The sequence below is a fragment of the Rissa tridactyla genome, chromosome 2, assembly GCF_028500815.1.
Source record: "Rissa tridactyla isolate bRisTri1 chromosome 2, bRisTri1.patW.cur.20221130, whole genome shotgun sequence".
Classification (NCBI taxonomy): Eukaryota; Metazoa; Chordata; class Aves; order Charadriiformes; family Laridae; genus Rissa; species Rissa tridactyla.
Window position 1 is genome coordinate 76,677,013 of NC_071467.1, and position 12,662 is coordinate 76,689,674.

The following is a 12,662-nucleotide window of genomic DNA, read 5'->3' on the forward strand; positions in this document are numbered from 1 at the left end:
TTAAGTTGGCCTAAGATATTACCGATCTCATCCCTTGCACTAGAACAACAGGTTAATGCCTCCTGATTGCTCTTTGCAAACAATTCTGGGCATAGTTGGTTTAAAATATGAAGTTTGAAAAGCAAAGGCTTTTGTTTCCCCAAAGAAAATATAATGTGAAATCACACCCTTAGGTCAATACAGAGCCTTTCTTAAAGTGCTCGTCTTGGGGGCCTATATGCAAGGAATAAAACAATCCTAACATATTAAAATTTGAACAATTTGTTGAAGGTTATTCAGCTACAGTTTGCCAATCCACTGGCTCAACACAGCCAGAATTGGGAAATACCTCTTCCTTTATATACTTGCCCCATTTTTCCTTTCTGTCAGCTATATACTACCTTGTGGCAACTTTGGTTTATTAAAAAAAACCAACCCTGTGACTTGACTCAGTTCCCTATCCTAGCAGAAAAATGTCCAGTAAAAAAAGGTAAGACAAAACCCCAATGTGTGTACAGTCTTCTGCTGGGTTTGTGAGTCAAACAAAAAAAAGGAAGAGGTCCTGCTGTGTCTGAGTAAGCCCAGGAGGAAGGGAAAGAGCACATGGCTAAAAATGATGGAAGAGGAGCTGCAAGACCTCTTACTTCCACTGAGATTTTGAATTAACATGACCACTCCAGAAAGAAGGCATCCCTTTATGCCATCTGCATCAAAATTTTTCCCGTGTCTCTGTTGGTTTAATTTCCAGGCATCAGTATGTTTGCATTGCTTGGCATCACCCAAATTAACTTATTTTTATAAAAGTTTGCTCAAAGTAAAGCCTTAATGTTATGTACTATGACATATGGTGACCCATACAGTCACTACTGTGGTAACCAACCTGAAAAGATTTTAAGAACATTCAAAATGGTAAACTGCAACTTCTGCAACAGTAGGAAGCTAGTAGGATATAAATGTTTCTGAAGAATCCTGCAGATTTTAGATGCTCTGTAGAAACATTAATAATAAAGTATTATTTTCTTAACAAGGGTACCGCAGAAAATTTTAAGTGACTATGTACAGTTGCAATCTTCAACGGATCATATAAGGATTTCAATATTAACAGTTATTACGTTTGCGTGTACTATTTCAAAATCAGAACATAATATTTCCATGTTAAAAAAAAAGCACACACACATGCAAAAAAAAAGGTTTTCATCGAGACACCAAGTCATCAGACTTTAGGAGTGCTAGAAACTACCTTATCAAAAGAAGCAAAATCATAACGGCTTCAGAAATATTGAGAACTCACAGCATATATTGACTTTAGGACAAAGAGAAGATTACTCAAAATCTCTGATAATCATCATTTGGGGAAAATAAAGCACTTTTCTAGTATTTGCTTTTAATATTTCAACAGATTTGGCTAACACCTAGCCCTGATGACCACTGATTTGAGATAGTTGGATAAAATTAATCATAAAGGTCTGAATAACACAGAGTCATGCATCAACTTCAGTACGCTGTTTCTCAGCTGGCCTACATCAGTAGGATCAGTAACTTCACCAGCAAAACACCCTAGAGCTGTTTGGAGCAACCAACTTTCATTCATTATTACTTAAATGCAGTAATTCCAGTCCAGCAGCACTTTACTATAAATAATTTGTCAGTAAACATTCTCCCAAAGCAGAGTTTTCTCTGCTGCTGAATTACATTTGATTTGAGTAATCTGGCAAAAATTATCTTGGGCTCAAGATTCCTTCAGAAACTGCATTTGCTAAACTGAACAATTTAACACTACAACCATAGCCCCAAAAAGTGTCATCTTGTTTGCATAAGTCATCATCAAATTTAAGTTGAAGACATTTCAAACACAGTATATCTACATTTGAATATAGAAAGAAAAAAAAAACCAACAAAACAAACCACAAATCATTAGTCCCAAACATTCCTTAATACTTAGCTCCACAGCCAAAATGACTGTTGTCCACCAGTAACTGTGGGTTCAGTCTTCAGACATGCAAGGATTTTAAAACACTAGTATCTTCAAATATTTGGTTCTACAATAATTCTAAAGAAACCAGCTCGAGTATCAATGCAGATGACTAAACACAAACTCGTCCACACAATACAGTGTGATACCAACTATGTCTGATCTGAACAATGTAAGTCGCTAAAAAATATTGTTTTACTCAAAGGCACAAATGAAACAGTAATTAAGTTAATAAAATTTTGATTGAGCTGTTTAAAAAGAGCCCTTCTGTCATCATCAGCACATTATCAAAATGAGTACATAGAAAATTCTCACCTTATTTCTGCCATTATATCCTCATGCAAATCCTTTAGTAAGAAGGTTATTTTGTTCCTGTCATGTTCTATGGTAGACTGAAATATCATTTGCAAGATCTCTTGCACGATCTCCAGAGCTCTGTTTTGGGACTGAGTAGAAACTTCTCTATATTGTGCATTATCAAAAAATGAATCAATGAAGTCAACTATCTGAAGTTCAGTATTGTTTATATGCAGAAATTCCTCTATAACAGAAAGATCAGCAATTATATGAAGGAGAGTGTTTATCAAAACTGAATTAGCAGTGTGAGAATTATTCAATTTTTCTCCACTAAGATGATCATCAACAAACAACATACCAGTGTAATCTTCCTTAGACTTATTTTGGAATAGTTCCAAAAAGTCAATAACATCTTTGACAAACAGCAGTAGGTCATTTGATGAATTTTCATTAGCTATAAGGAGAATTAGAGTATGCATTATTTTAGAATAATTTTTATTGTTACACTCACATAGAAAGCTGTTCAAAATCTCTTGTATGTCTTCAAAATTTCTTAACATAGCATCTACAGATGATGTATTAAACTGCTGTATTAAATCAGGAAGAGCCATTGAAGAGGACTGTCCAGTGGCTACCCTTAGTAATTGAAACTCTTGGTCTATGACTGCAAGTAAGTGTCTAACATTAAAATTCACCAATAAATCTTCTATGCTTGTAACTATAGGAAACCAGAAGTTCTCAAAGGCATCAGACATATTATTGTTTCCATTTAAAGCTGATAATATCATAAGCATTGAGTATGTCTGGTTTCCAAGAGAAGAGAGCGTCATTAAAGGCTGAATTACAGAAATAAAAGAAAGGACGGCTTCTGTATCTAGAAGTCCAGAAACTTCACTGGTCATATTCTTAACATTTGTAAGAACAGTCTTTATAAGTGATGTTCTTGAATGTCTGTTCCAACTTAGACCATCATAAAGATCATGCAGATGTTCAAGAACACCTTTGGCCATCTCCATTTCTGCCACTGACATACTGGCGAGAGTTTCTACAATTTGTAAAGCCACCTGTCTCTTAAATGTGGAGGAACAATTGATTGAGGATGTATTATTCACCTGCAGTGGCACAGTGTGGACAGACAGCTCATTCCAAAAATCTAGCAGCTTTCTGAGAACTGAGCTATTCATATGATGGAGCTCAGAAAACTTCAAAAGAATAGAGTTCCATTCTTTGATTTGAAGAAAAAAGCAAGTCAGATTGCGAGTGATATCGGTCTGAAAGTCTTCCATAGCGCATGAGGAACTGTCATCCAGAGTGACAAGTTTCAGCTCCCTAATTACTTCAATGACTGCATTGTAACTAAGAGTAGAATTGCTATGCATAAAGTCACAAGGTTTAAAAGGGGGATCACTCTGAGGTGTTGCTGTTGTGAGAGTCCAGCAGAATGACACAGAAAAACAAACTGAGAACTCTGCGGGTTCATCAGACATATCTGTCAGTGTGTCCAGTAACATCAGAAGACTTTCTACTTGATTAGAGAACTCCTCTTCAGTAAACATTGGCATTTTTGCTTCCTGAGTCAGTATGAAATCATATACTTCTGTGAGTGCTTCTGTTATGTTTCCATGAGCTAATCTTTCTGTAAGGCCGATGACATCAAGGAGGAGATGGAACATCTCTTCTACATCATAGAGCTCATCTTGTTTAAAGACTCGTGTTATTTGCCATAAGCCAGTCAGGTTCCAATTACAGGAATTGTTCTCAAATGCATCCCACCAGTCTGTTAACATTCCTAACTCAGAGATCTCAATATACAAAGGTTTGATACTTTTAAAGAAATTATCTAGGCTCCCCTGGACTTGTTTCAATTGACTTATCAAGAGCTCAACATCCATGTTCCTCGTATTTTGCACCAGGGCTACAATATGTTTTAGAAACTCTTTATCATCTCTTAATGGAAAGCCAGTAAAGCTAGAAGACTCGAAAATTTTAAGTGCCTTCCTTACCAGTTCAATATTCAGAGCTGCTGTTTCTATCAGTTTCTGGACAAACATTTTTTGTTCACCCTGCAATTCTGAGTCAAGTTTACTAATCACATATTGAATGAACTCCATCAACAAACTGGTATTTTTCTCATGCAAGAAAGGTTCAATCCCAATATCCAAATGAGTGGAGCTGTTTTCTTGGATTTCAAAATTTGTATTTTGCAGAAAAGTTTGAATTTCTGCCAAAAGTTCTACTGATGAAAGATGAACACGGTGAAAAGAATTAAGGAACATCCTTGAAGTCCTGTTAAATTCATGGATCGAATGACTAAAATGTGTCTTATTTGATGTATACTGTGAGTGCCCCACTAAATCATTAACAACCATTTGTATTTGCCCTCCAGAGTTATTTAAAAGTGTAAAAATAAATTCAAGCACACCAATGTCATCTTTCACATAAAATTCAGGGAGAATGAATTTTAAAGTTTTTGCTATGATATTGAAATAAACATTTGCACAAATCACATCAGAACCAGTTAGGGAACATTCAGGGAGTATCAAACTAAAAATCAAATTAACAAAGTCCATCACATTCATTAGCTTAGCATCTGTCTCAATGTTTCCCAGAGATTTCAGTAGAAATAAAATATGTTTTGCACTTTCAAGATGTGAAGATGACTTGTATTTTTCACTGAGATTACTTAATCCACGCATCCATCTGTTGCAATCCTCTGCTTCATCCACTGTACTATAAAAATTCAGAAGGGAATTAAGATGAGATGAAAAATTTGTTTGCAAATGGCTTATGTCTTTCAGAGTACTGTCCAAAATTAGTTTGGTAATATTCTGGAGAACGCTGATACAAACCATATATTTGCCTTGAGGTACACTTTTGAAGAAAGCAGCTGTGTCTTTTATCTCAGTGAGAATAATTCCAAGTTCCTTTTGGGAGAGCTTGAGAATAGTAGAAAGGGAATTTCCAATGGAAAATACACCAGCACCCCTATCTTCTCCCTTGGGTCCTCCTGAGATGAAAGTATCAAGCCAAGAATTCAAAAACTCTCCATTAGCAACCTTCAGTATAGATTTCTGCAATTCAGTTATCATGACTCCCATCATGTCTAAAACACTTTCTAAACTGTTACCTTTAAGTGAGTTTGTGACATCAATTGCATTGATAAACACACTTTGAAGATTAGCAAGCAAAGCTTCAAAATCTTTCCAGTCATTTAAATCACCACCTCCTTCAAACATGATTTTTAATAGATTCATTGCTGCTGTTGCATCTTCAACAATAACCATAGCTGTATTATTGCACAGTTTGTCATGAGTTGCATTTAAAAGACTTACAGAAAGATTTGTCAAATCATTTCTTAGATGGACAAAAAAGGTTGAATTCAAATTTAAGATTTTGGATGCTTCTTCAAAAATCTCTGTCCAGCTTTGAAGCCATGTAAAAGTGCAGTCCAAAGCAGAAGGCACACTTACCTTATCTCCCAAGTTTGTTATATTAGACAGAACATTGTCCAATGGAAGCAAGAGTAAGCTGTAAACCTCTTCTGATTGATCTACAGAAGTAATATTTGATAGATAAAAATCAATGCACGTATTATTTACCAGGCATCCTGGGGAGATATCAAGAAACTGTTCCAAATAACAAAAAGCAGCTGTCTGGAGCTCTTTATCCATAAACAAAGTTTTAAGGCTGCTCAGAGTGCTATAGACAACTTGCATCTCTTTTTTTCCTTTCTGTGCAAGAGACTGGGCCTGAAACTCTGTGTAGTTGTAAATGATTAGCAATTTTTCACAGAGAGACTCACTGGTAAGGTTCCAGAGAAGATCAAAAGTTTCAGACAGAAAATCAAAAACTCGATCCCTATCTTGTAAATCATGCCATACTTGAAAAGATGAAATATCTTTTGAAGTCTCATAAAGAAATTTTAACAGAGTGCTATTGCTCTCAAAATTTAAGACCAGATCATCATTCTGATACAGAGAGAAAAGTATAGGAAATAATAAGGCCATACTAGAACTGTTTAATTTTTGTGTGGTTTTAAAGAAATTGTGCACAATTTCTTCTAATTCTTGCACTTTATATATAAAAGTTGCATTTGAGAGTAATAAAAAGGAGGTATTACTCACGCCATGAATTGTGCTGAAAGACACATTGACATGATCATCAGTCAGTGATCTGACCTCATAGAGAGTCCTCAGGAAGTTTTCACTTAAGTGTTTCAGATGGTTCAAAGCAGGAACATTTAACTCTGGCCAATCAGTCAGGATATTTTGGAGCAATAGCACACTTCTATTATGGATTTTATTTTGTCTAATGGAAAATATAATTCTAGATAAGGTCTCCAATACTTCCTCCTCTTCCACTTGACTCAAATGAGAAAGCCTAGAATCAAGTTCATAGAATACAATTCTCACTATGTGCCAGAAAATTTCTGTATTCTCTTTTGTCCAGAATCTCTGAAGAGGCTTGAAATTTTTTCGTAGCTCATTATGGAGTTCAGAAACTGCAAGTGAAAAATTAGTGGCGGATTCCTTTCCCTCAGCAAAATTTTTCATCCATGTAATTGTATTATTCAAGACATTTTCAATTAGAGACTGGTTTGAAGAAGTTGAGAAATCAAGCATTATAATTTCTTCTATGACTTCTACAAGATGAAAAAGATGATCCACTTCCTTTTCACCAGAAATCCGTAAATTTTCTTGTCTATTCAAAAACTCTTTGAAAGCTGTCAAAATCCTGAAAAATTAAGTACAAGTTTTTTCTTGTTAGTTGCCTAGCACGCAGACAAGAATTGGTAAAATATATATTGTATAATTTTAGAATAGTTTTTTTTATTTTTATTTTATTATATATAATATATATATTAATTATAAATATATAAATATTAATTATATAAGCATATAAGTATATATTTGTTGTATTTATTTTTATTTGCTTAACTCAAAGAAAGTTCAAATATCATATTACCACAAAACCTGAAACAGCACAAATGACAGTCACTTTTGTTTTCAAAAACGTGACAAAACTCACTGAAAAGCCACAGCCACATTCAAATCAAAACCCAAATGTAGGTAGTTAAGTTAAAGAAGCGTGCATTTATCAGTAATTATAATCAAGCTTGTATGCCACAAGGAGTCAAACACCTTTAATTTAAGTACGTCACATTTTCAGATGCCAAAAAGAGCAAAGCTTTTATGCTCCACAACTAATTATTTTATAGAAAGAAACTTATCAATAAAATGGATCAAATCCTCTAATTTTCTGTGAATTGTGAAGATTTTTTTTAATAATTATTGAAAGCTAAAACATTCCAGTTGATCAGCTGATAGCTGAACACTGTTACTCTAATATCTAGAAAAAAAACCCCAAATCTGAAATCACAGTGAAAATTGGAATGCTCCAACTGATGTTTCCATTATGTCAATACTATTTATCAAAAGAAAAAGTGTTTACTAACTCTGTAAGACTGGTTGAGATTGAGATGCATTGAAAAAGGAGCATTCCAATGCAAAGATCTCAAGTTGTAAATACTTTTTTCTTAAATACATTTTCTTTTAATAGTTAAAATGCAGAACAACGCACACCATTAAAAAGCTTTTTGAGGGAATTTCTGTGTCAATTTTGGGAATGGCTTCTACAGAAGAGAAACCAAGATGTCAAACATTGGGAAAGAAAAAAAAAAAGCATTCCCCATGTAGAATTTCTTTCTTAGACCTATTCAAGTTAAAGAAATACCTCTGCATGTATAGCAAGGAAAACCCAAACAAGTCAAGTGATTTTGTTAGTGCTACTGTGTAAAGAAAATAGTGTATATTCTAGAAACAGTATTTGAGACCAAATCCAAATCCTTGCCCTAGAAAATGTGTCTTTATAACAAAGTTGGGAAAGAGGACAAAAGAAAAATGATTGAACATTCAAGATTTCAATTTGCATTCTACTTAACTTCCATTTTATTTTTACTGTAGATATCAAGAATATCTTATCTTTTGAAAACCCAAACCAGGAGTTCTTTGCTTCTAGAGACCATTTTAATCAAGCTGCTAAAGTCCCTGTCAAGCTTTGCTTGAATGAAAAGCTTGTCATGACCTGCCTAACAGTGGAGGAAATATTCAAAACACGCCAGGAAATATTCAAATTGCACCATTTATAAATGTTTGATTCTTCATCTTTCATTGCATTGATAGTGGTTATTTCCATTTGATAGGTTAAACAAGGGATTGATTTAGCAAGGACCTAAAAAGCAGCATAATGAAAAATAAAGCTCAAAGTCCAGAAATGTAATTTAGAAAGTATTCTTATCTATTAACAGCTGTGATCATCAGCATAGCAGGGTAAATGGTTCACAGCACTTAATAGCAGAGGCAAAACTCAACAATTAGTCTGCAATTGTTCCATGAGGGATACTTTTTTACTTTTTTTTTTTTTTTAAACAGAGTGATGATTAAATGGCTTCTGTTTCACTGTTCATCTAGACATTAGCAGAGCTATAATGCAAGTGTAGTGACAAGAATCCCTTGTAACTGTACATTGGAAGTGTCAGGAATCCACCACTTTGGTTATTACTGATAACACATCAGAGATAGAGATATCTTTTTTTTAATGCTTTTGAATGACAGCCACAGAGACATAACTTTCTTTGCAGGATTCTATTTCTTACCAGTAATACTGAAAAACACTAGTCATTTGGTGAAAAGAGGCAGGGTAATTATGTTCAGGAATTACAAAAGTCCAAAGTGGAGGTGGGGTAAAGGATTTCTGGAAAATGGTTAAACAAAGAAAATACATTGACTAGTTCAACCTTACCGTGCCCAGGAAATAAACAAGGAATAATCTGGCAAGTCTTGCAGAAATGCTAAATAATGACCTAGGATGGTCTCCAAACTGAGCTTTTGTCTAGAACACAGAGATGCTTCTAGTCTATCTGCAGAGAAAATCAATATTTCAACATGAAGAGACAGATCAAAAAAACGTTTTATGAACTCATATGAACAACTCGATTGACTCCCACTGAAACAACCTGAATAAGTCCTACCAAATTTAGTAGGACATGAATGTGTGCAGAAAGAGAAATACATTACGTAATTTTTAAAAGTAGCAAATACGTAATTTTTATTCAAGTGTTTGATGTTAGTTCTACTGAATGATTGAAAGGAATGAAATGCTGAATCAATAAATATCAGCTCTACATAAGGCACACCTGTATTTTCCTTACAGAATTCCTCACAGAAAAATTAAAATATAATTCCTTACCAAAAAAAAAAAAAGGAAAAATATAAGATATCTTTTGAATTATACATGAGCTGCAGAACGAGTTCAAATAAGATTAGTTTTATTATACCAGAACACACTTAGTGTGTATTCAGCACTGAAACGAGCACTAATATTTAGTTTTACTTGGAATTTCAGTAAAGAGAAAGCAGGTCTGTGAAATTCACTATTAGTGCTCAGATAACTGAAATATCTGGAACTGTAATAGATTACAAAACCTATACAATCCATTCAGATTTGAACAGTTCATTTCACTAACACAGTTCTTTCATTAAAGAAGTCCTGCTTATTTTTGCATATATTCCATAGCTGCCCACTTACTGATGAGATATTCAGCACATTTCTGATTAGCTCTACTGAGAAAAAGAGCAGAGGGAAAAAAAACAAGTGTGTTCAGAAAAGGAGATCTTTAGCAGGAACAAAATCTTCTGCAAATCCCAAGAACTAGCTTAAAAGAAATCTACCAGTAACCTAAATGTTTCAGAAGCTGGAATTATAAGTGGTCAAAACACAGAAGAATTCAGAGCATTGTGAGAACACTTAAAGGAAATGAGCTGGTGATATTGGCCAAGGTCATTTTTTAGAGCTGTTTTGATTAGCCATATTATGCCCTGCTTCATAGCTCCACTAAAACCTTGAGTGACACAAGTATTTAATGAGAAAGAATTATGAAATGGAAGATCTCCCATTCCTCAGCATAAATCTCAGACATTTTCATTATTTGGGGAAAACTTTGAAAACTAGTGTATTTGAAGAAAGTTAACAGCAGATGGGTCAGGACATCTGTAATATCACAGGACAACTGGGATGAAAGAAATCAAACATCAAGTCCTTGCCTAACATGAAACAAGCCTAGAAATACCTCTACTGGGTGACCAGCTAGTTTGGTCTCCCATTTGTATCCTGGACTTAAGAAGCCTTGCAACAGTATTCTGTCAGGAAAAGTAGAGACTCCAACCAGGTTCGACCAGTTGGAATTTTCCCAATAGAAATGGACAATACAAAAATTTTCCAGCTGGCACTAAAATCACAGCTACTTAGCAGAGTCAGGCTCTGTATATTGTAAGTTTTTCTTGCTAATGATTCACCAGCTGGTGAATCCCGAGGTTGATGGAAACACAAACAGAAACAGACTCACAAATGTAAAAATCATCACCTTTTCCCTTTCTAAGGAATACCGTACTCTAAAACGGACAGGGAACCATCAGAATAAAGCCTGTGCTGTGCAGTAGTTGTTTCCTCACCTGACTGATCTCCCGTGGAGCCTGCTTCCTCATTCATGGATTGAGCTACCTTGCATGTCCAACTGACAAAAGTTGTTAAATCCTTCCAGTATGGGTTTCCCTCAAAAGCAAACAAAATATCTTCAAGTGTATTATTAATTCTGAAATGACACAATAAACAAGGCTACCATGGTTAAACCAGTGATTTCTTTCAAAGTCAATTACCTTGTGAACACCTGCTGTTTATCAGTAAATCTCTATTTAAATTCTATTGCTAATTTATGCATACAGAGAATCCTATTGACTTAGGGAAAAACTGAGGCAGGCAGGGTAATAGCAGAGTCCTTTGCTAAAGAAATCAGCACCTTAGTTATTACACCACTCTAAGCACAACTAGACTTTACTACACAGGTTTGTGAGCAGAAAAAAAACTAAATCTAAAAAACCTTTTAAGAAACTCCCAACAAAATACTCTAGTTCAAAAAGCAGCATTTTGAAATTGAAAACAATTATCTAGAAATGCTTCTTCTTGTCCTGAAATACACCTTTGCATTAAAAAAAAAATCATTGCTTTGTCCACGAAAAAACCCCAAACAATCAAACAAAACGACAAAACACATCGCATAAAAATAGTGCTGAGCTTTTCTTGCTCTTCAATGTTACTTAAACACAGGCCTCTATTCCTAGGGGCCTTTTAACTCTATCAGTTTTCTTGATGCGCAAAAAAGGAAAGGTAAAGCTAGTCCTCCTGGCGATTTCATAGTCATTTAGAAACAGAGAGGGAGGGAAGGTAATCAACCATTGACCAACGGCAAAAGGGACAGGAAAAGTGACGTAGTTTTTCTGATGTCTAAGATGTTATTAATAACCGTGGATTTAATTCCTGCTGCCAATGCAGCTTTTGGAATTTCTGACAGATTCTTTAATGCTTAGAGCTAATAGTCTTATTGCTTTAATAGCAAACTCTTCTGTCAATTTTCTTATACATATCAGTAATGTTGATAGTTGTCTTCTACACATGTTTAAGCGTGTGACCTAGGACATCTGATACAGTTTAACTGCAACTTCACATTAAACACATTATGTTCGTGCTTTACATTGCCAATCAAGAATAATAAATTCCCATCCCATTTTAAAACACTTTATTGATATAGGGATTTGTCTCTAATATACTCTGATTTAACTCCATTAAAGCTTAAAACCAGTAGAATTACTGAGTCATTGCAAATTACAATCGAATTAATAAAAACATGAATGGATTTGCTGCCAAAATAGAAGAACAGTGTCCACTTGATGCGTTCAGAAAGTAACTTGAGGCTGCAATACCCCTCCTAGTGCCTTTCTAACTACCCTCTTCAATGTTTTCCTGGATCTCCCAAGAGTCCTGTATATCCAAGTTTGCAAGCATCCTGTGCAGCACAGTACCAGCAAGGTATGTACCAGAAAGCAGGCTGAGAAGTAGCAGAAAATGTTTGGATGTGAGAAGACAAAAAAAGGGAGAATAGCTTTTAGAATCATAGATACCTGCATATCCTCAGACTATTTCCATCCCTACCCCCTCAAATACTACTAACAATTAAAAAAAAAAATAAAAATCATCCTCTACCTTCCTGTTTGTGATTATAGAAAATTGTTAACAATAGGTGGTAATCAAAAGAAGAAAGCAGGGTTTTAACCTTTTTATCTATTCAGTTACTGGTTGTAATACCTTACTTCAGGCTGGTGCCACTCAGGATTGTTATGTATTAAAAGGTATATAAGATACATACAGTGAGAAGAGCAGCTGTTCTTGACAAGAGATGAAATGGACATCCTCCTCAGATGGTGCCTCTGTGCTCAGCAATTGATTAATTTCACAGTAATAAGCATAATTTTTGGTTAGCTGCTCTTCTATTTCTTGCCATCCCAAATAACCATCCATTATT

The 12,662-nt window shown here is 34.8% G+C and overlaps 1 protein-coding gene across 1 annotated transcript in view; it reads right to left on the bottom strand.

Annotated features, from left to right (window-relative positions):
• ABCA13 (ATP binding cassette subfamily A member 13) overlaps positions 1-12,662 on the bottom strand; it is a 195,813-nt gene that overhangs the window by 146,117 nt on the left and 37,034 nt on the right. The window contains exons 11-12 of the mRNA XM_054191743.1: positions 2,267-6,982; positions 860-966 (exon numbers count right to left, since the gene is read on the bottom strand). Of these exons, the coding sequence (XP_054047718.1) occupies positions 860-966; positions 2,267-6,982 (4,823 nt within the window). The remainder of the gene's footprint in view (positions 1-859; positions 967-2,266; positions 6,983-12,662) is intronic.